The following is a 23584-nucleotide window of genomic DNA, read 5'->3' as shown; positions in this document are numbered from 1 at the left end:
GCTGCAACCAAAACACTCATACACTTACAAACAAAAATAATAATAAAAATGTAAACAAACTGGGCACTGTGGCATATGCCTTTAATACCAGGGCATTGGAGGCAACCTTGGGTGAACTGAAGAACACAAATAAAGAGAGAGAGGAGACCTTCAGTTCTATCTGCCAATGAGGTCTTTCTAGATATAAGTACTTGAAGGAAAACATGACTGGTACAATCCACAGGGAGTCTTCATACTGAAATAGACAGGTACATATGGTTTGCCACAGAAGAGGCTGCTGTGATGTCACGACCAAGAGTACCAGAAAAACCTCAAACTATCATCTGTCTTGTGCCTGTTTCAATTAAAAATTAATCCCAGGGCTCTTTAAATTCAGATAGAAGTATTTGCCCCTAAAGTTTTGAAACATTTTCCTTCCTTGTGAGCTCCTGTGAAATTGACTTAAGTGTCTTTGGGGAAGCCACATTCTGATGGTGGCTGACGGTCACCACAGTCTTTCTGTGTCACATACCAGGGGCACCGCACGGGACGTCTCAACACGAGGCCGGGGTGCAGTTGAGTACATGTAGTTGAAGAGTCTGTCGATCTTCCTCAGCGGAACACCACCTCCCCGGTCACTCATCTAAGAGGAGAAAGGATCAAATTGTGACCGGGTCCCACACGGTACGGTATCGTGATTTAAAGACGACTGTGGGGAGAACGCTGCTTTTGGAAATCCAGGCTGCAAATGTGAACACTGCCCTCAACGGTGTAGCTAACACAAGGTTAACCCTTCTTGGTTAGCAGTAATATGATAACCGGAATAAAATTTAAAAAGAGCAAAGATACTAGACACATCAGTGCCACATCTTAAGTTTATCCTAAAAAAAAAAACTAATGTAGGTGAAGTACGCATGAGAATGCCCACCATGGATTTAAGAAAAAGCAGAGAGTAACCCACACAGGGGCTACAGAAAGTGCATTCTAAAGCAGAATGCCACGTAGTCATTTAAATGTTCTGTACAACACTCTTATGTATTAGCAAGAGAGAGGTGTACAAAAAATAGCCAACAAAAAACAAGTCAGAAACACTCACGATTCTAACTCTGAAGATATATTATCAAACAGAAGTGGGAAATGGGCTGGAGAGATGGCTCTGCAGTGACGAGTGCTGACTGTTCTTGCAAAGGCCTGGGTTTTGTTCCTGGCTCCTACATGGTGGCTCAAAACCATAAACAACTCTAGTTCCAGGGGATCTGACACCTTCTTCTGGCCTCCACGGGCACCGTATAAACGTAACCCACAGGCACGTACAGATAAACTAATTGAGTCTCTTTCTTTAAACTGCAGGTGGTGCTACACATCTGCAATCTCAGCATACAGGAGGCCGAGGCAGGAGGATTGCCATAATTAAAGACTAGCTTGTGCATTCTGTCTCAGTGAAACAAAACTAAGGGCCACGAGATGACCCAATGGTAAAAGCACTGAGCCAAGGACCTGATCAATCCTGGAAGTGCACATCAGTCCCAGAAGTGCACATCAATCCCGGGAGTGCACATAAGGGAATGAGCATCACCCTGTGCCACCTCTGACCTCCACACCTGTGCAACACACGGAGACACAACAAATAAATGCAACTTTGCAACACAGGATCCCAGACAACCTTCTGGTGAGTTAAAGGAAGCACATCTTTCCTATTCTGTCATTTTTCAAACCAAGTAACCACATGGTAGATTGAATTAGTAATTAACTTACCCATTATTTTTATTGTTTTCCTATATAGTTAGTATAGTCTACCTTCCTAGCCTATATCCTAATTTACTATAGATACCCCTTCTGTCATAGACCTAAGTTGATGTTATTAATATGCTCTTAGCATAAACATAATAAGTGTAAATAACAGATACAAAAAAGTTATACCGTAAATGGCTTATAGTTGAGATTTCATATATTGTTTAAGATGATAATGTATATATACTAGAAACATACTAAGAATTATATAGCTGTTTTCATTTTCTAAGGGTGTAAGGCACTGGACCAAGCACCTCCCACATACTAGAAGCTACACTCAGAGCCCTATTGTGATTTTCTTTTTCTTTCTCTTTTTTTTTTTAAAGATTTATTTACTTTATGTATGTAAGTAGCTTTCTTCAGACACACCAGAAGAGGGCATCAGACCCCATTACTGATGGTTGTGAGCCACCACGTGGTTGCTGGGATTTGAACTCAGAACCTTTAGAAGAGCAGCCAGTGCTCTTAACTGCTGAGCCATCTCCCCAGCCCCTATTTTGATTTTCAAAGTTGAAAAATTTGCTGTGAGATATATCATGTGAAGCTCTGCCTCACAAACAGCTAGAACTAAGAAACTACAGTATCGAAGCATGGAAGGACTTTCTAAAGAACCTGTGTTTAGAATTATGCTTTAAACTGCTCTTGGCTGTGAATTCAAAGGCCTGTGGAATTATGTATTTTAGTACAATGAATTAAAACCCTCTGGGATGATCAGTTCAATGTTTGGCTACACTTCCCCGGTAAGAAGTGAGGGTGCACTGGAAACCTTAAGTGAGTGGTATGTCACAACAGACATTAGGATAAAGAAGGGAGGGGTGCTAGAGAGATGGCTCAGAGGTTAAGCACACTTGTTGCTGAGGACCCAGGTTCAGTTCCCAGCACCCACACGTGGTGGCTCAGAACCATTCATACTCAAATTTCAGAGGATCTGAAGAGGTTCTTATATCCATGGGCACCAGGCATGCACACAGTACGTGGACATACGAGCACACGTGAAATAAATCTAAGTGTAGAGTAGTACTGCCAGCAACCCCAGAGCTTCTGAGGTAAGACGGAGGCAGAGGCAGGACTGCAGGACGCACGCACACACACACACACACACACACACACACACACACACACACACACACACACAGTTGCATGCATCATTAAAAGGTAGGTAAGTAAATATTTCCTAATTTCCTTTATTAACCTTCTGGCAACAGACTAGCTGTCTAGCCATGGACTACAACTCTGTGGCATGTACGGAATGAGAGGCGATTCCTGTCAGTATGAAGAAAACATGGAGCTGAGCAGAAAGGACTGTGAGGGGTGGCATGTCACTAGAGGCTGACGGGTAATCTAAGCCAGAGGTCATGGCTAGACCTGACGAATAGCCTCTGCTTTGCAGTCAACATGATACAGATGTGGGGGATTATATAAACCACTCAGGGAGGCTTTTCTAAGACTATTTAATAGATTACCAAGAGCTCTGAGTCCTCCAGGGATGGGGAGAGAGGGGTGGTATGTTGGTGGGTACACTTAGGCAACTCCACTGAGAGAGACTAATGAAACAGGAGACTGACTGAGATAACCGTGAACCTGAGCCTGTGCCAAGGAAAGACCCTGGAAGAGTTAAGTGCTGTCCCGAGAAGGCTGGGAAGCAGAGTGCCAGCTCACCTCAGAGCACAAACCACCACTCACAGCATCTAGCCAAGAGCTGCTGCCACCATCCACAGCCCTTACCCGACCCCCAACTTCCTGTTCCCCCAACACTGAGTCCCTGGGCCAATTCATGTGACTCCAGGCCCAGAGGAAAGGAACCCTTTCCTGTCTGTCTTGGTGTTTTTAAATGAAGCTGGAGAGATGGCCCCACAGTTCAGAGCACTCGCTGCTCTTGTAGAAGACCTAGGTTGGGTTCCCAGCACCCACATGGTGGGTCACAACTATCCACTATTCCAGTTCCAGGGGGTCCAGCACCCTCCTCCGAACTCTGTGGGTACCAGGCACATACATGGTGCATAAATATACATGCAAACAAGACACTCAAGCAAAAAATAAAATATACAACCTGAGAATGATTTCAGTTTGCATACTTCGTACCCCTACAGCAAATGCGTCCAACTGCTATGTATTTATTTGTGCGTCACACTCATTTGAATAAATAGTCAATAAAAACAAAAAACAAACAGAAAAAAAAACCCCAGAAATCCCAAGGAGACAATATAGGGAAACACGAAAATAGGAAATACATAAATTATAATTTGAAATAAATAGATTAACTTTAATTACTACCTTCAAAGTGACAGGAGAGCCAGAACAGAATACTGTAAGGAGTAATTTTTAAAAATTCTTAAAAGAATCTAAAAATCACTGGAAATAAAAATTCAGTAGAAGCGCTGAGAGTCTGTAGTCAAAGAAGGGGCCAGTGAGATGGCTCAACAGACAACAGTGGTTGCTGCTGGGCTTGCTGACCTGACAGCGACCCCTCCAACCCATGCTGCTAGGAGAAACTCACTCCCGAGGAAACTGAGATGATGGGTTAATATCAGAACCTAAAAGGATCTAGACTCACCTAGAAGATAGTCTCTGGGCTTGTCTAGATACACTACCTCTAGTTATGCCATTGGGGGAGTGGGTATCTAGATTAGATTACTTCTGGCAATGCTGAATTATCTTGATTAGGATAATTGAGGTAGAAAGACCCATGCTAAAGTAGCTGCTAACACTCCATGGTCTGGGGCTAGCCTGCAAGAGAGAAGGCTACTTGAACCCCAGTATCACGGCTCCTTTCTGACTATGGAGGTCCTTCCCCAACATCACGTTCTGTACCCTTTAACTATGTCTTCTCTTTCAAGCTGCTTTCCCCAGGGGGGAACAGGAGAAGCAACAGAAGAAAATAAGACAAGTGAATCCAGAAGTCCCAGAGAAAAAGAAAGGTCCACGTGGACTAACATCACAGTGAATTCCAGAGCACGATCCAGAAAAAGATCTAAGAACTTCAGTTAAAAAACAAGAAACAAAACAAACAAAAAACTGACAGCTAAAACCGATTGTACAAAGGAGGAGGAAAGGAAGAGCAACTGCAGAAAACCTTTGGAACGTCAGGCTCTTCTCAGGAGGACAACCTGAATGTCGCCTGCCAAAATAGCAAAGAAAGGGCGTCTCCACACTCACTGCTCCAGTATAGCACCAAGAAAAAGGCAAACGCTTTGTCAGAACCCATGAAAATGAAGCAACTGAGAGGCGTGTGTTCCAGAAAGTACTCCGCTAGCTCTGCGTGGGCTCACTCCCGTCTTCGTCTTGCTCCCAACCCCCCTGACCCCCCCCCACCAGTGATGGGCAGTAGCAGGCACTGACAGCCACTCAGAAGGCTTGCATTTGCTGAATTTTGAGTTCCGCAGCACCCTACCGCTATTATGTCTGAAAAGATCAGAAATAATGAAATACTTTTGTAAAAAAAAAAAAATTTTTTTTCAATTTTGTTTTCTGTTCACTGGTGTTTTGCTTGCATGTCTGTCTATGTGAGGGTATCGGATGGACTGGAGTTATACAGACGGTTGTGAGCTGCCACATGGGTGCTGGGAATTGAACCCTGGTCCTCTGGAAGAACAGTGTGGTGGTTTGAATATGCTTGGCCCCTAAGGAGTGGCACTATGAGGAGGTGTGGCCTTGTTGGAATGGGTGTGGCCTTGTTAGAGGAAGTGTGTCACTGTGTGTGTGGGCTCTGAAGTCCTCTGCTCAAGCTCCATCTGTGGATAAAGATGTAGAATTCTTGGCTCCCCCAGAACCAGCAAGCCAGCCTGCACACTGCCATGCTTCCCACCATGATGACAATGGACTAAACCTCTGACACTGTAAGCCAGCACCAATTAAATAATTGCCTTTAGTAGAGTTGCCATGGTCATGGTGTCTCTTCACAGCAATAAAACCCAAACCAAGACAAGCAGCCACTGCTCTTAACCTCTGAGCCATCTCTCCAGACCCATGGATTACCCTGAGGGACACAAGGACATGGATGAACTAAGATAAATAACAGGCCAAGCAAAGAGGTAAGTAGGACAGTGAGGGAATAAGATGGCCACAGGGCTTTGAAAAGCTCAACCCTGGGAATCTGGAAGGCTGTATTGGAGGCCTATGCTCCCACCCAGGAAAGCCCCCAGAAGACCCTAAGCTCTCAACCCTACCTGACTGAGATCAGGCTACACCTTGCCCTAAGTTACTCCATGTCGTGAGAAACAATGGCTTTTTCAGACTGTGCCTTGCCCTGAGAGACTATTTTAAGGATGGCGAGTGAAGGGCACCACCCACATAGCGAGTACACTGACAAACAATTTATTCCTGACATTGGAAAGGGTGCCACGCTAAATTTATCCGACTGAATTAGACTATAAAGGCAGGTGTATTCAAACCCTATTGGGGCAACCAAGAACTTAACAGACATTAAAACTCACTGAAACTGACCAGAGACAGGAGCACCAGGTACCTCCAGAACCCGAAATCATTATTTGTAGCCTATAATTCCATGTATGAAACCAAGACTGAGAAAAGAAGGAGGCGGGCAGGTGCGCTTGGGGCTGGGCAGGAAAGGGACAAGTGCCCACTGCTACATTCGAGAGGGCTAACACCTCTAGCAGTCATCTCAGAGAGACAGTGTAAAGTCTTCACGCCAGAACACCCCTCAGAAGTTCAGTAGGAACAGAACAGAGAAGACAAACAGTGAGCATCATACCTATGTGGCCAGAAAGGACGGGCGACTTGTATATTCTCTATGTCACCTGGTTATTTTAGAAGAAGCACATTTGCTCTAAGCAAACTTCACTATCACAGCAGGTATGCCTAAGGCCGAGCAGTGCGTCTGAGGGTCGAATCCTGGTGTCCGCAGCTTCTATTCCCCATGTGACCCCTCACTGACCCTCAGTTCCCACAGGTATACTGTACCTACACTCTCCTGTGCAAAGAGGCTCTGCTGAGGACAGAACAGAGCAGATGGAACCGCGGTAAGATTAATGTTCTCCATCACACTCAACGTGCTCAAAGACTTAAGGTTTTCACTGATCAAAGTTTGTCTCCAGGTGTTCCTTCAACCCAAATCATCTGGATTAAGGACCAGAATAGAAACAGACTCAGAAGATAATTCTATAATTTGCCAGATTAACAAAGTAAAGCGCTTATTATCTAGTTGACTGAAATTCTTTCCCTTGAGAATAAATTACGTATTACGGAAATTAGACATATTATATTATTTTTACATGCCTACACATCCATTTCTTTTAAAGAAATTACCTTCACAGTCAAATCCTCCTCCCCCAGTGTGACGTGAACTTGAATCGGGGGATAAACGCCTTTGTCTGCATGGTGCTCCATGGTGGCCCTCATTGCGTTCTGAAATACATCAGGGTTACATTAAAGCATAGGGCTTTTTTTTTAAAGCAACTACTTATAATTTTGAAATATATACATTATGTGCATTTTAAGTTTCCCTTATCATTGGTTTGAAACTAAAAGTATTTATACATATTATGCATATTTCTAAAAGGCACCAGACCTGTACTGCCTAAGCACCGGCTAGTAACCAGGGCATGTGACAATGGAACAGGAACCGATGAAGCCAGGGGAAGCTGGGACTGGACGTGGGATTAAAGAGTGACCCCTGGCCGCTAAGACTGAGCAGACCTGAGATCTGAGGAGGGGAGACTGACCACCCTTGTTTCCCTCGGTTTAATACTAAGTTCCAGACAAAAGCCACTGTCACAGGCATTAGATAAGTATGTCACAGCTTACATAACGTTTTATTAAGTACTAGAGGGTAGAATCTTTACAAGACTGAAATTTCAAGCACATTAGGGGGCAAGTGCTTTTCAGCCACTTTGATAGATTAATGTCGGCGCTACACAGGCGTTCTTCTCTTGTCAAAGGAAAGCGAGTCCCACCGCCCTTACTTCCTTAGTCTCCTGTGTCTCAGTACGTTGTTCTCGATCTTCCTTTCCTTCTGGATTTTGAGCCAGGGTCTTTCTATGCAGCTCATGGTGGTCTAGAGTGCTTAGACCCCTCCTGCCTCCACCTCAGAGGTGCTGGCATTACAGTCCCAGGTGTGTGCCACTGCACCCGGCCAGCCTAGTGTCACTGTGCATCGTCCCATAGGAAGCCATCCCCTTCCCCTCCTCCTCCCACCTGCTGCTGGCTGGAGGGTGAGGGGCTAAGGGAGGAGGCTGTGCAACTGCTGACCTAGGAGAGTCATTTCTACTGCAGGAACCAACCACACTAGCAGTGCCCCAGTGGCAGGGAGAGCAGCTCTCGGCACCACCAGCAGCCTCTACTGAGTTCTCCAAATGTTATAAATAGCTCTCTAAGTCCACTATCGACAACCTCCTAAGAAACACACCAACAAAGGTGTGTAAGTGGGACTGGCTCGGGGGTAGGGAACTGGGAAATACAATTGTATATTATTTTGGTTCATGAAAATATGAATATAAATTTCCCAAGCACCTGTAGCGTGCTCTGTTCTAATGGCCACTCAATACATCTTTCCCAATTTTCACAAATTTGAGAGTATTACCCTAGCTTCAAATGTGGTTCAGAGCAGTTGAGTCATTTGCCCAAGGTTACATACTAAGCAGCCGAATCTTTATTCAACTCCAGGTCTTTCTGGCTCCCGGGTCTGTACGGAGGCATCATCCGATCAGACAGAAGGCTCACTTCCAGCACAGTGCATAATACTCACATAAAATGGTAATCATCATGAAATAGAAGCCCAAAGGGATACGGTTTTCAGAGCAGATCCTAAGCTCAGGGAAGGACTGGTAAGTGTTACGCGATACTATTTTACACACCTTGAACAGTTCAAACACCATGTGATAGAGATGGGACGGAACATAAACCACTTGTATTGGCTGTCCTGGTGATTTCGCTACAGAGCAGAAGAGAAACATATGAAAGTACGGAGAGACGCGCTCAAAGCATTCTTAAGAATAAACTGTGGAGTGACGTGGAGCGAACATTAGCAGCCGAGGGGGGTGCTACGGGTCAGGGGGTCCTCTCACCCCACTTCTTCACTGTCTTAAGAGTTTGAGCTCTGGACTCACACTCACAGATGACAGGGACAAGAAGCCATTCCTCACACTCTGGTGTGAGAGGTTCGCCACCCACACTCCCATGCCTCTCTAGGACAGCAAGTCTTAGAAGAATTCAATCTTCAGGTAGGATTGCACTTCCCAAGATGGGTATCTTAGGAAAAAATATGTTTCACCTGGGTAGATCATTGTTTATTTTATTTCAGACATTTCTATGGATATAACACTGGATTTAAAAAAAAAAAGCAAAATTAAAAAAAAAAAAAAGCTAGCATCATTCCCCAAGAGGTTTATATAATAAAGACCTCTAGGAGAACAAGGCGGTCTAAGACACCATCCTTTCAGAGTACTCTGACCAACAGAAAACAGTTTAGCAGTAAACGAAACTGTCCTCCGAGAAGCTCCCACTTGGAAACAGGAGTGGGGAACGTGGACTCTGCACCCACAGCGCAGGCCTCTAACCTCTCACCTGGGGCACGAGATTCTTACTGACTGGGTGGTACCATCCGAAGAAACCACATGCTACCTCAACTGGGTACGCGCCCATTACTCAGATTCAGAAGTTCAGAAAGTGGCTTAGTTCAAGCCTATTAAAACATTTTTCTTCCCACCACCTTCTCAAAGGATTATCTTAACCCGGGAGAGGTTTTCCTTGTCAAACGACCATTCTCAGTCTCTGTCCAAAACTCTGCAACTCTTTATCCAAAGGTGGAGACCATCAGAGCTGCTCAGAAAGGTGAGAGGCCTCCTCTGTCTATCACATGCCAGCCTTCTGCCTTCAACGATAAAAACTGACTTACAATTCAGGAAGTAGAAAAAAGACAAACTTTGCTACTAGGAGCTGTATACAAAAAAATTAAAATTTTCTTAGTATTTCTTTCTGTCTCTGAAGAAAATAGCAAAGAATCAAAATTATCAGTTAAAAAAAAAAGAGAGAACACCAAAACAAGAGAGCAAAATATTCAAACTAAACTCTGTAAGTGTGGCTATGCGCTGCACTCTTGACTCTTCTGGCTTCCCACTTAGTGATGGAGTTGATGGAAGAGCCCTTTACTGTTCAAGCAAATCTTGACTTGCTCCTTGGCTGTCAGAACACCCATTACTTAGGACAGGCGCCCCCTAGGCAAGCTTACCATTTAGTTCTTCAAGTTCTAGTTCAGGAGAGTTAATGTAATACAAATCACAAAGCCGTCTCGCATTCTCATAGCCATCTGGTGTGGATCAAACAAAACAAAGAAGCATTAAAGAAATGTACTTCTGTCTTACTCAACAAGAGGCCAACAGTACGGACGAAGGTAAATTTACAACTCTCTGTGGAAGAAAGCATACCTAAACGGTCTTAGCGAGGGAAGGCCTCTCATGTCGCAAAGCAGGATAATGACAGAAAGGGCCACAGAAACTTAAACACATCAGCATGGAGAAACATACCATAAACAAAGCAAAGAAACAACAGGCTAAAGAGATTGCTACATACATTAAATATATATTTGCATATGCATTTGTCTTTGAGACATCTTAGAAAGAATCAGGGATCTAGAAGTCTACATTTTTATCTATTGTTTGATACCTTTTTTTTGGAAGCATTAAGAATTTAAATGCATAAAAAATGTTTTTAATTCTAGGATTTATTGCTGTTGAGGTAACAGCCTTACTATGTAAACACACTGGTCTGATCTAACTCCCAAGCCCTTACCTCCTGAGTGCTAGGATCAAGTATGTGCGAGTACTACCCTGCCTGTCAATTCTGGTTCTTGCCTTACACTAGCAAACGTCACCATGCGAGTTCACTGCGAGTAACAGGAAGGGAAAATGAGAACAGCCTAGGTAAATATTACAAGACGGATAGGCTAGCACTCTGATCTATTCGAAAGAGCCACTCTAAAGCAGCGATGAGTTTGCAACAAAATGTGTGAGGCACTCCATTTTCTAAAAGCAAAGCAAAACAAAACAAAACACAAAACCCAGTGATTGGAGACTAGACTCAACACAAGCTGCTAGCTGAGCATGGCAATTTATACTTTTAAAACCAGCACTCACTCGGGGCTGGCACATCAGTTAAGAGCACTGATTGCTTTTCCTGAGGTCCTGAGTTCAATTCCCAGCAACCACGGGGTGGCTCACGACCAACTGTAATTCGACCTGATGCCCTCTTCTGGTGTGTCTGAAGACAGCTACGGTGTACTCAGATAAGTAAAAATAAATAAATCTTATTAAAAAAAAAAGAACAAAAACCAGCACTCAAGAGACAGAGGCAAGTGGCTTCCATAGTGTCTTTCATGATAGTCAGAGACCCATGGGAAAACACTGCCTCCAGGAAAAATAACAAAAACCCAGCACAGGCTGCTTTTGCAGAGGACCTGGGTTCAATTCTCAGTATGGTGGCTCACAACCATCTGTAGTTTTAGTTCCAGAAGACCTCCCCCCCCTTCTTCTAGCCTCAGAGAGCACCAGGTATGCCCCTAAGGTATAGACAAATACAGCAAGACACCTATAAACATCTTTTAACATCTTTTAAAAATTTAAAAATAACAAAAACTGTAAAACAACGTATACATAGATATGCATGTTATGTCAATAAATAATGCTTGAAAGGAGCCCATCAGTGGCGGCACACGAAATCCCAGCCCTCAGGAGGCAGAGGTGGGTGGAGCTCTGTGAGTTTAAGGCCAGCCCGGTCTACAGAGCCACAGCTACACAGAGAAAATGCTGTCTGAAAACACAAACAAACATGCTTGAAAAGATGCACATCCAACTGTTAGGAATTTCCACACTTTGAGTTAGGAACTGGAAAGGACAAAGTCAGAGCCTGAGTATTTTACTGTATTTATTTACTGTGTATGTGTGTACATCTGTGGGTCTGTGCATGCCAAGAGACATGTATGGAGACCAAAGGGACAACTTTCAATAGTTAGTTCTCTCCTGCCAACTAGGTGAGTTCTGGGGATCAAATTTAGGATCTAAGTCTTCACAAACTGAGCTATCTCAAAGGCCCTTTTTTAGGGAGGATGAGGAAAGCTTTGAATTTTTGAAGCAAAAACAGATAAACACACTTACTAACGTGTAAAACTTTACTAACGAAGAGTTCTCCTGGGAAAGACATTCACCTTACGTCCTGCATAACTAATGTCACGAAGTGACAAACCTAGCACTTGCTCCTAACATTTCTCTCTCCTGACACAGCAAGAGTCCTGGGGGCAGGAACATGGCTCAGCTCTCTGACGCCACATCCTGCTACAAAGGACAGAGGCACTTACCTTTAATAACCTCGACTACATCACAGTTTGGATTTATGCTTCCAATGTGTTTTCGATGAGATGGACTTCCTTTTCCACCAAACAATAAAGCTATCAATAGGGAAGAACCAAACCAAGTCAGCACATTTGCCTAACACCCCTTTCCAGATCTAAATAGAACTAAACAGTAGAACGAATATTTCCCCTAAGTGTAAAGACGGCATTTTACAGTCAATGAAGATGCCTTTGAAGAGCAGTGATGCTCACTCTAAAGGGACATTTTCTAGATAAACATAAAGAGCGCTCGCTGCACATATCAATTAGCCACTTCTTTCAAGCTCGGGACACTTACAGTGCTGGTTGAGTAGCATTCTAATTGAGATGCGACTCATGTAGAACCGATCCAAAAAGTACTGAACATTTTGGCTGGTGACAGGATCCACCCCGAAGCTCTCCTTGTATTCAGTCACACCCTGGGCCATGGTGGGGATGACATCATTGTGCCGGTTTCTGATCCTTATCACTGTGTCTGTGAATCTAAACAAGCCTCTCGGTCAGAACGGCCAAAGATGTTGACAAGTGACTTCAATACTAAGATACAAGCTGCAGCCACAGAAAGCCCTCCTCCTTCAGAGAAAGGAGAGTCACCGAAGGCTTTCCCACGCTTGTTTAAATTCATTTCAACTCGTAAGATACACACAACCCACAAGGTACAAGGATCCCAAAAAATAAAACTTACCTAATTTTTGGCTTCCTGTAACACTACATACTACTGTGGACGGCGTGAGTTTCCCTTATCCAGTATTACCTAAGCCATACTACAGTGTGGAGTCCCCTTATCCAGCATCACCAAAGCATCTGAGGCTCGCTAACGAGGACTGCATTCCAGAGACGCACCACACCGCCTAAGAAAAGTTCCTTGTTTCTAGGGAAACACCCCCTAAGGAATCAAGCTGAGAATCAAGCCAAGAAAGTTGGCTGTGGATCTCCTCCCTAGAGCTCAGAGAAAAGAAGCCGCTCGGAATAGAAAATCGAAAGAAGAATTCTTGATTTCATTCGCCCTGAATTTATATTGTGGGTGAGAAGCCGGGCAGGCGATGGGGGTGCACACTTTTAATCTCAGCTCTTGGGGAGGCAGAGGCAGGGGAGCTCTGAGTTTGAGGCCAGCCTGGTCTACAGAGTTCCAGGATAACCAGGGCTACACAGAGAAACCCTGTCTTGAAAAACAAAAAAAACAAAGCAAACAACAACAACAACAACAACAACAACAAAACCAACAAAACAACAACAAAAAACAACAACAACAAAAAACCAACTAAACACAAAAAACAAAAAACAAAACAAAACAAACAAACAAACAAAAAAACCGAAGTGGATGAGAAAAAGAAAACTATTGGATTAAAAGAGATTTTTCAATTCATATTGCCTTCTTGCTTTTGTCAATTTGGGGAATAAGAAAACAGACAGAAGTCTCCATTGTGATGCACGCAGCAAGCCTATCTCCTGACCAGTCATCAGGATTCACGCTTCTCAAAGAGCGCTTTCCTCAAGCACCAGCTTGACTGCCATTAGCTCCAGTGATTTCCCCGCTTTTGGGATTCTTACTTGGGAATAAACTTCAACACCAAGCCATTAAGACAAAATATAATTTTAATTTTTTTTTTCAAAAACACCCCAATATCCCAGTCCTCTCCTCACTTACCTCCCTGTTCCTCTCTTTAGAACGAAACTCGTTGAGCAGGGCACAGTGACTCACCTGTAATGCCAGGCAGAGGCAGAAGCAGGCAACTCACTGTGGACCAGAAGCCAGACTGGACCACACAGTGGTTTCCACGAAAGCCTGGGCCACATGGGAAACCCTATCTCAGAAAACAAAAGCTGGTTTGGGGAGACAGAGCAGTTGCTAAAGTGCTTGTCCCACCGCATAATGACCTGAGTTCTGCCTGCACAAGCTCACCATGTCAAGTGTAGTGGCACACATCTGTAACCTCAGTGCTGGAGAAACAGATAGGACCACTGAGTTCACTGGCCAGTCTAGTCTAACTGACCTGCTAAGGCAAGAGAGCCGGTCTCTAAGTAGGTAGATGGCATACATTCCAGAGGCTGATACCCAAGGCTGTCCTCAAGCTTCCACACAAACACACAGGAGCCTGCATAGGCATGAATTTTTAAAGGAACATAGAACTCGGCCCAACTCACTTTATATCCTAGGCTCAGCTCTCGTGACGACGGTTTTCAAAGGGTTCTACAGTAGCAGTCATAGAATATTCTACAGTTTACCTCTTGCAGTCTTCCTAGGCCTATTACTAGCTACAAGACCCCAAGCTATGAACCCTCTTTGTGTATAAATAAATGCACTCTCTCAGTAGAGTTGCTTTAAACAACTAAATGATATCACTCACCTAGGGAGTGAACATCTGATGAATTACTTTCGAACCAAAACCATGTTTGAAAAGTGCAGTACTGACATTCCCTTTAAAAACCGAAACAAAAATAGCACCTCCTCCTTAAAAAAAAAAAAAAAAGAAAGTCAGTTTCTGACAGCAGTGGTCTTTACATTCTGAACAAGACTCATTACAAGCAGATAACTCCCTAAGTAATTAATTGGGTTTATCAACTCTGGCATATTATGAAATTGGGTGCAGGATTTATATTATCTTATAAATCGCAGACCATAGAAACCAGAGATTTTTTTTATACCCCTTCTATATAACAAAAGGAGAATAAGCAGTTGCTATTTCAAAATTAGAGACCTTACATGAAAAATCCAGACTTGTGAACTTTTTATTTTTGTTTTTGTTTTTAAAGACAGGGCTTCTCTGTTACAGCCTTGGCTGTCTTTTGGAATTCACTCTATAAACCAGGCTAGCCTCAGACTTGTAGAGATCCTCCTGCCTCTGCCTCCCAAAGTGCTGGGATTAAAAGCATACACCACTACTGCCCAGCAAACTTTTGTTTAAAACTAGAGAACTTCCGACTATCCAGGCAGCATATGCACAAACGAATGAGCAGTGAGGCACAGGTGACTGTCTATCCGTCTGCAACTGGCCTGCCCTCCCCAGGTTAACAGACCAAGAGGCATCCAGGTAACATCTAGATTTCTCCTGGTCATCACATTTGAACTGTCTTACAATAGAGAGGGCCGTGTAGCACGGTTTACATCCATCCAGTCCAGCTCCCTGGTTTATACTGTCTTGATGTCCTCAGTACCTGTGTGGATCGCTGTACATGGATACGGTAACTATGTGGTACAGGAAAAGACACCTCAGTGCTCATCAGTTTCCTTAAAGTAGACCAATAGCAAAGTAAGGTAACCACATTTGTGTGGTGGTGTTTAAAAAATAAAAAATTGGAGGCTGGAGAGATGGCTCAGTGGTTAAGAGCACTGGCTGCCGGTCCCCAGCTCCGAAAAATAGAACCAAAAAAAAAAAAAAAAAAAAAGAGCACTGGCTGCTCTTCCAGAGTACCTGGGTTCAATGCCCAGCAACCACATGGTGGCTCGCAACTGTCTGTAACTCCAGTTCCCTCACACCATGCATATAAAATGAAATTAAGTAAGTTATTTCTTATTTATTTATTTTATGTATGTGAATACACTGTAGCTGTCTTCAGGCACACCAGAAGAGGGCATCAGATCCCATTACAGATGATTGTGAGCCACCATGTGGTTGCTGGGAATTGAACTCAGGACCTCTGGAAGAGCAGCCCGTGCTCTTAACCACTGAGCCATCTCTCCAGTCCCAAGTAAGTTATTCTTAAAGGATATAAAGTTGTACTGAGAATAGGACCATACAATGATACTTACTCATAAATAGTTTTAGCATCCTCAGCACTCTTGTCCTTAAAGTCAAGCAGCTCCTGAAGGCTTTGGATATACCTAAAATCAACCCAGAGAGCTGAGTTTACTCATACTGTAAAATTAGCACAAAGGGTTATTTTTAATATTTTATAATTTTAAACTTAGAATACTCCTAAAAATTATAGTTGAAGCAGGACTGTTTCTTTTCTTATTTTTCAGACAGGGTCTCATGCGAGCCAGACACATCACCGAGCCCAGCTTCAAGCCACCCTAGGGGTCAAATCTGGGCTTTGTGAGTGCGAGCAAATGCTCCATCAGCTGAGCTGCCACCGGTCCTCAAACAGGAGCTTTACACCTATCGCATGAGTGAAGTGCTAGGTACCTATTTTCAGGCTGGAAATACAGCTCTTTCTTTCTGCTCTTCTAGACAGCGCAAGTTCAGTTCCCAGAACTCACAGAGGATGGCTTACAACCATCAATGAATCCAGCTCCAGGGGACCCAATATCCTCTCCTGGTCTCTGTTGGCAGCCAGACACATTACATAAAACCATGTAGACATAAACAGATAGACAGATAGACAGACAGACAGACAGACAGACACACACACACACACACACACACACACACACACACAGGCACGCACGCACGCAAGAGAGAGAGACTTAAAGAAAGAAGTGGGAGGAGAAGGAGCATGCATATTTTACCATTAAAAAAAAAATCACTGGGCATGGTAGCACACACCTTTAGCCTCAGCACTTGAGAGGCAAGCAGATAGATGTCTGCAAGTTCAAAGCCAGCCTAGTCACATAGTGGGTTCCAGGACAACTAGAATTAAATAGTGAAACCCTGTCTCAAAACCAAAAAGCACAGATAAGGCCAGGAGGGTGTGGTTTGGCAGTAAAGCATTTACTCATCACTTGTCCCTCAGAACACACAGAACCATAGATCAGCAGGTCAAGTCTGAGTGAAGAGATGGAGATTTATGTTCTAAACCGTAAGAGTTTTTGAATCAGATTATAAAGACTTCATCATGAGAACTGAACCATTACTACTAACTGTGATCATGGATACACGCTTGTCCTAGTCACAGCAATTAAGGGTATACCTTGCTCTAAGAATCTAGCTTGGAAAAAAAAAAGCATTTGTTTTAAAAACTTTAACTTTAGATATTTTGGTCCAATCAACAAGTACTTACTGGAAGTCTATAACCTGCCATACATTGAACAAAACACAAAAGTAATTAAAATGTAAGTTTTTAATTCACCCAACAATTTAAGGTAGGAGATCTCTTCTTCAGGACGAAATGAGGAAGGCCAAATGACTTTCTCAACATCATACAGACAAACACTAGGGCAGCACAGGCTGGAGCTGCAAACACATTCGCAGTCATCCAGTCATCTTCTTTACAGCCCAAATGCTGCATGTGTGCGTGAGAGCGCCTCACACCGCCCAGAGAGGCCTCGCTGCATTCAAAAGTCCAGTGATTCTCATAGCTGCCACCCTGCTTTAGCCCTGAAATTAATCTTCACTGGCAAGAAAAAGTAGTCTTTAGGGAATATTTAAATTCCTACCCTTATACAGACGAGATCAGATTTCAAAAAACGGGCTAAGCTAGTTCAAATGAACTATTCTAAGGAATGAGAAGATTGCATTCTCTCCTATGTATCCCATGATACTTACTTTCTAACCCACTTTCCTCACGTAACTACATTTGCAGTGGCTCCATACATGAACTAACTAGCCTCTGGGGACCAACACGCAATAGTCATTCTTCTACACCTTAATATTTTCTTTTAATTTCTCTCTCTCTCTCTCTCTCTCTCTCTCTCTCTCTCTCTCTCTCTGTGTGTGTGTGTGTGTGTGTGTGTGTGTCTGTCTGTCTGTCTGTCTGTCTGTCTGTCTGTCTGTCTACACCCACTCGAATGGGTATGTGTGTATTCCCTCAGAGACCAGAAGAGCATGACCAATGCCCTGGAGCTGGAGTTACAGGCAGCTATGGCTGGCGTGACCTTGGTCCTCTGGAAGAGCAGTAAACACTCTTAACCACTGAGCCAACTTTCCAAGCCCTTGTTTGTCTTCTTCTTATCATGACTTATTTTTAATTATGTGCACTTATGTGTCAGGGGAACATGTGAGTACTGGAGTCCTCAGAGTCCAGAGGAGGGTGCTGGATCCCTTGCAGCTAGAGGTACAGGTGACGGAGCCACCCACTATGGGTGCTGGGAACAGAACACAGTGGTAAGCACTCTTAACTTCTGAGCTCTAGCTCTCTAGCCCCCTTGTTTATTTTTCAAATTAATGTTTGATCAGCGTTTCTCACAAACTATAATACCTACAAAGAGAAAACCAGCATCTGCAGGAATCATAATCAGGAAATGTTTTGCAGTTACATTTTTTTCCCACTTCATACTTGACCCTGGCCATGCATACAAACAAAAATTTTGTTTAACCCTTTTCTCCCTGGCACGGTGGCTCACACTTTTAATTCCAGCACTGGGAAGGCAGAGGAAAGTGGGTCTCTGTGAGCTCAAGGTCAGCCTGGACTGCAGAGTAAGTTCAAGTCTAGTCAGGAATACACAGTGAGCCCCTGTTTCAAAAACCTGAAGAAAGCAGCTTTGACCTGGACACAGGCATTGGACACGGTAGCAATTCCTGCGATCCCACTTCCAAAGAAGTAGAGCAAGAGAATCTCTGCAAGCTCCATGTCAGCCTGTGTGTGCACTGAGCTCTCATGGTGGCCTGTGTGTGCACTGAGCTCTCCATGCCGGCCTGTGTGTGCACTGAGCGCCAGGCCTGCACAAGACAGGGTCTCAAACTAGCAAGGACTGAGCACCAGAAAGATGGCTTCATGGGTAAAGGCACCAGTCCCCCAGCCTACTAACAAAATGTAATCCCTGGGACCATATGGTAGAATGAGAGGGCTGACTCTTGCAAAACTGTTCTCTAACCACCACGAGGATCCAAGCACATGAGTACTGTCTCACACAGACACACACATAAACAATTTGTAAAATGAAATTTAAAATAAAATTAGTAACACTTTAAAATTAACAAGCAGGCTGTGGTGGCACAGGCCTGTAATCCCAGCACTAGGGACGTGAAGGCAAGACGGTCTCAAAATAAATAAATAGTAGAAATAAAGGATACAAACAGGTGACCACATAAAAATATGCATACAGTTAAAACTTTTATTATAAGGCTGAAGAGACGCTCAGTGGCTAAGAGAATTCCCTGCTCATCCAGAGGACTTGGGTTCAGTTTTCGGCACCTCTATGTCAGCTCACAACCATCTGTAACTCAAGATCCAGGGGATCTGATACCTCTGTCTGGCCTCCACAGGCACCAGGCACACCTTTGGTGCACAGATACACAACCAGGCAAAACACCCTTATACATAAAAAACTTTTTAAACTTAAAAACCTTATTACTTTGGCAAAAATTACAGTTTCCAGGTAATTACAATAACTTCTATTTTTTTTTTTTTTTTTTTTTTTTGGTTCTTTTTTTCGGAGCTGGGGACCGAACCCAGGGCCTTGTGCTTCCTAGGTAAGCGCTCTACCACTGAGCTAAATCCCCAGCCCCAATAACTTCTATTTTTAAAAGGGAAAAGCTGAACTTGTTAACACAGATGTTACAAAAGAACTGATTGATGCAGGACTTAGTTCATACTACATCATCACACAGAACTTGTTAATACAGATGTTACTAAAAACTGGTCAGTGCAGGACTGTGTGCACACTACCTCATCTGGCTGAACTCATTAATACAGATGTTTCTAAGGAGCAGAAAAGTTGTAACTTTTGTGATTGTTCTATTGCTTGCAACAGGATCTCACATAGATGAGTCTGGCCTAGAACTTGCTATGTAACCAAGGGTGACCTTTAACTTCTGAATCTTCTGCCTCCACTTCCCAAGGGTGCTGGGATGACAGGTGTGTACCACTTCCTCTGGCTGATGCAGTGCTAGGGGTTAAAGCCAGAACCTAGTATGTGCCAGCAACCATTCTACCACCTACATCTCCATCCCCTAACCTTTCTAATTTAGAAAAAGATGTACTTCACCAGAATAAACTCACTTTATAATAAGGTATAGGCAGCCCTGGACGCACGCCATCATTCTCAAACACCAGGGTGTAAGAGAGACAGACTCATCCAGGACGGAAACCCAGGGCTCCAGTGTCTGGGCTCACACCTGGACAAAGACTGTATCATGTCTTAGCTTTGTCACCAGTGATAGGAGTTAATAACACCTACCTAGCATGGTTGAAAGAATAAAAAGAATGTGTATATTAAGTATCTAGCCATCAACAAATAGTCGCTACTTTCCATTAGAATATAACACTCTTGCAGATACAGTAACATACATCTTAAATTTAGTATCAGTACTTCAGCTCAGGCCTGATGTGTTTTCCTAAAAACAAGAGATTTTAACCAAGAAGTACAGTATTAAGAAGACAAGATACACACAGAGCAGAGGGGTGTTTCGACTGCCTTCAGATTCTACTTAAGGGTATAAGCAGGACAAAAGAGGTGGTCCAATAGTTAAGAGCACTTGCTACTCTCAAAGAGGACTCAGATTGGATTCCCACCACCTGCAATGGGCAGCTCGCAACTGCCTAGAACTCTAGTTCCATGGGATCTTGCGCCCTCTTCTGGCTGCCACAGACCCCTGCACACATGTGGTAAATCTATTCTTAGACACACACCTTTAATCTCAGCACTAGGAAGAAGTCTAGCAGATCTCTTTAAGTTTGAGACCAGTCTAGTCTACATAAAGTTCCAGGTTAGCCAGAGATACATAGTGAGACCCTATCTCAAATAAGTCACTCAATCATAACACTAGGAAGATGGAGACAGAAATAAAGTGGACCTCTCTGAATATGAGGATAACATGGTCTACATAGTGAGTTCCAGGACAGCCAGAGCTACATAATGAGACTTTGACTCAAAAAAAAAAAAAATCAAATGAATAAATAATAAATATGTGAAAGTATTTTCTTTAACCTTGGACAGATTCCACAAAGCCGCTGAAACTATAAACACTAAATATGAACACAAGGTAAACAGTGCTGAGCATTGGGGAGTGTACACCTTTAATCCCAGCACTCCAAAGGCAGAAGGTAGCCAGATCTTTTGAGTTTGAAGCTAGCCTGGTCTACACAGTGAGTCCCAGAACAGCCAGGGCTACACAGAGAAAGCGTATCTCAAAAAACAAACAAACAAACAAACAAACAAACAAACAAAAAACAAAAACAAAAAACGATGGACTCTTACCAACTTTGTACCAGCTGTACGGATGGGGTCCTGAGAAGATTATCGGGAAGGAGACTTATTTCTTTCATTATATTTGCCAATCTAACAGGCAACTCTTGTCGAAGAAACATGAACGAGGTCTTTTCACAAGCATTTACTGACCCTGAAAGCAAGCACAGTGAAAGGCAGTAAGTAGAAGGCACAAGCAATCAGGAATTAGAAAAGAAGGGAGTCACTTGGCAAGGCCATAATGGTAGATTTACCATAGTAAGAGGAAGGACTAAGAAACAAAGATATATCCAGGCCCAGTTGAGCTAACCGGTTGTCTATAACCCTGATTCCAGAACGACCTGCCAATTCCTGAAATTCCAACTACTCAGTACAACATGTAGGTACTTTGTCATACTTCACGATTACTATCCATCCATCCTAGAGTTCAGGTAACTGAATGTGTCTGTATAATTCTCAGGACCTGTGAAGAGAACTGGGAAAAGACCATTCTATATGCTGCCTTTAGAAATTCTGACTCCTGCTGGGAAGTGGTATGGTGGCACTTGTCTTTATTCCCAGCACTTGAGAGGCAGAGGCAGGTGGATCTCTGTGAGTTCAAAGTCAGCCTGATCCACAGAGTGAGTTCCAGGTCAAACCTATAGAGAAACCTTGTCTAGAAAAACCAAAAAAAGAAAAAAGCAAAGAAATTCTGACCCAAGTAGGTCAAGATTGACTGGACACAAATACTAACCTCCAGAACAGTCAGTACAGAGGTTTTCAAGCAATAGAAGGCGGGCAAAGACCATCAACACCACGTCAGCAGCCATCAAGTGGGACCTACTCAGCTATCTGATTCCGGGGAAAATCACCTGCCCCTTCCTCCACTGGAGTCCAGATGTTTGGCAGAATATCCCCTGGCAAGCACCTTCACTTGAACTAAAAAGTCACATTTCACCAATCCATTTGAAACCAATTCAATCTTGCAGATGTTGGAACCTTAGCAGAAACTATCTTGTCAACAGTAGCAGTATCATTAAGGAAAGCATCTTGTCAGAGTTTAATAGTGTATCCATGAACAAGGTGAACATTGCTATGCCACAACACCCCAGTATAGGCATTTATAAATAAAACCAAAACACATACACACACAAAACAACAAAACAGGGGCCTTTCATATTCCCTTACTAAAAAAAATACAAGGAAAAGCACCTGTCACTGCAAACTATAAGATAAAGTGCCTAGCCACACCACTAATCTCTCATGCTGGCTAACCATGTTAGAACCTGACAACACGACCCATTAGATAACTTTTTCTACTCTAGAACTTTCGGATTTCAATATTAAGAGTTTATGTTAAAGCATTTTTCTTTCCCCCTCACTACTCCTGAAGAGAAGTCAAAAGTCAAAGGCCTAATTCTGCAGTTCCTTCTGCAATCTGTTACACACAGACAAGACCATGCACTTTACACGTGCTTGAGACTGCTGTTGAAACGAATTTGCTTTCGGTGGAAACACTGGTGAGGAAAGCACTGGGCCAGTAGTAACTTGTTTTCCTGCCATCACGCCACTCCAAATGATCTCGCTGTGCTGGCACTGATTTCGCCTCTACAGAATGCCACCCTTAAAGCAGTGGGAGCTCTGGCCTCGAACCTGAGCAAGGCTTCCCGGAAGACACCCGGTCCCCAAGCGCGCACCTACGCACGTGCGCGCAAGGTTGCAGCCCGCGGGCCCCCTGCTTTGTTTTTTTGCACACTATAGTCCCATGCCCCGGTTACGTGCCCAGCCTGCCAGCGCCCGCACCCTCCGGGGAGGAAGGAAGCACCTAAGACACAGGGGAGGCGACAGGAGGGAGGAGGGGTGCGTCTGGGCGGACGGAGCCCGCGCACGAAGGCCCGACGGCCCGGCGGCCGCCCTCACCGAAGTCCAGGAACTGCTTCATGGAGAGTGGCGACGGCGAGAAGCGCGCATAGAAGTCCACCTGGCCCGGAACGCCGCTCTCCGACGCCGGCCCGGAGCCCGAGGCCGAGTCCGAGGCCAGACTACGGCTGGCGCAGGGGACGGCACAGAGCGGCCTGACGCTCGTGCCGCCCCGCAGCAGCCTTGCCAGCCTCATACCGAGCCCCGCCGGAGGAGCCGGAGCTCCCGGCGCCAACCTGCCGCTCTATGCCGCTGCCCGGGCTCTACGTGCGGGACGTGGCGGGCCGCGGCGGGCCGCGGAGGCGGGGAGCTGCTGTCAGCGCCGGGGCCACCGCCCCCTCGCTGGAGCCACGCCCCCGCAGGAGGAGCCCCAGTAGCTCGGAGGCGGACAAAAGGGGAGCGCTAGCCACCGCCCCTTACTGAAGACACGCCCATGTGAGCGGAGCCCCGGGAGGACAGAGGCGGTGAAAGAAAAGAGGGGAGCGGTGCCCAGCTTTGTGGGGTGGGGCCTCAAACCACCCGGAGCAAGTGGCTAGGGGATAGGACGCCGTGAAGCTTTGCTTATTTCC

At 44.4% G+C, this 23584-nt stretch overlaps 1 protein-coding gene across 4 annotated transcripts in view; it reads right to left on the bottom strand.

Moving 5' to 3' along the window:
* Pdk1 (pyruvate dehydrogenase kinase 1) overlaps positions 1–23365 on the bottom strand; it is a 30682-nt gene extending 7317 nt beyond the window's left edge. The window contains exons 1-9 of one of the 4 annotated variants that reach the window (NM_053826.2): positions 23016–23315; positions 21129–21270; positions 15861–15932; positions 12408–12592; positions 12077–12166; positions 9956–10033; positions 8583–8659; positions 7036–7134; positions 512–622 (exon numbers count right to left, since the gene is read on the bottom strand). In NM_053826.2, coding sequence (NP_446278.2) covers positions 512–622; positions 7036–7134; positions 8583–8659; positions 9956–10033; positions 12077–12166; positions 12408–12592; positions 15861–15932; positions 21129–21270; positions 23016–23211 — 1050 coding nt within the window. In that variant the 5' untranslated portion in view covers positions 23212–23315. Of the gene's footprint in view, positions 1–511; positions 623–7035; positions 7135–8582; positions 8660–9955; positions 10034–12076; positions 12167–12407; positions 12593–12794; positions 13289–15860; positions 15933–21128; positions 21271–22920 lie in introns of those variants that run through there. The other 3 variants (XM_006234352.5, XR_010064554.1, XM_039104113.2) reach the window with 3 other exon arrangements.
* Positions 23366–23584: the final 219 nt, after the last annotated feature.

Source organism: Rattus norvegicus, chromosome 3 (assembly GCF_036323735.1).
Source record: "Rattus norvegicus strain BN/NHsdMcwi chromosome 3, GRCr8, whole genome shotgun sequence".
In the NCBI taxonomy this organism is placed as follows: domain Eukaryota; kingdom Metazoa; phylum Chordata; class Mammalia; order Rodentia; family Muridae; genus Rattus; species Rattus norvegicus.
The sequence above is the reverse complement of the archived record's forward strand: the minus strand, read 5'-3'. Positions and strand labels throughout refer to the sequence as shown.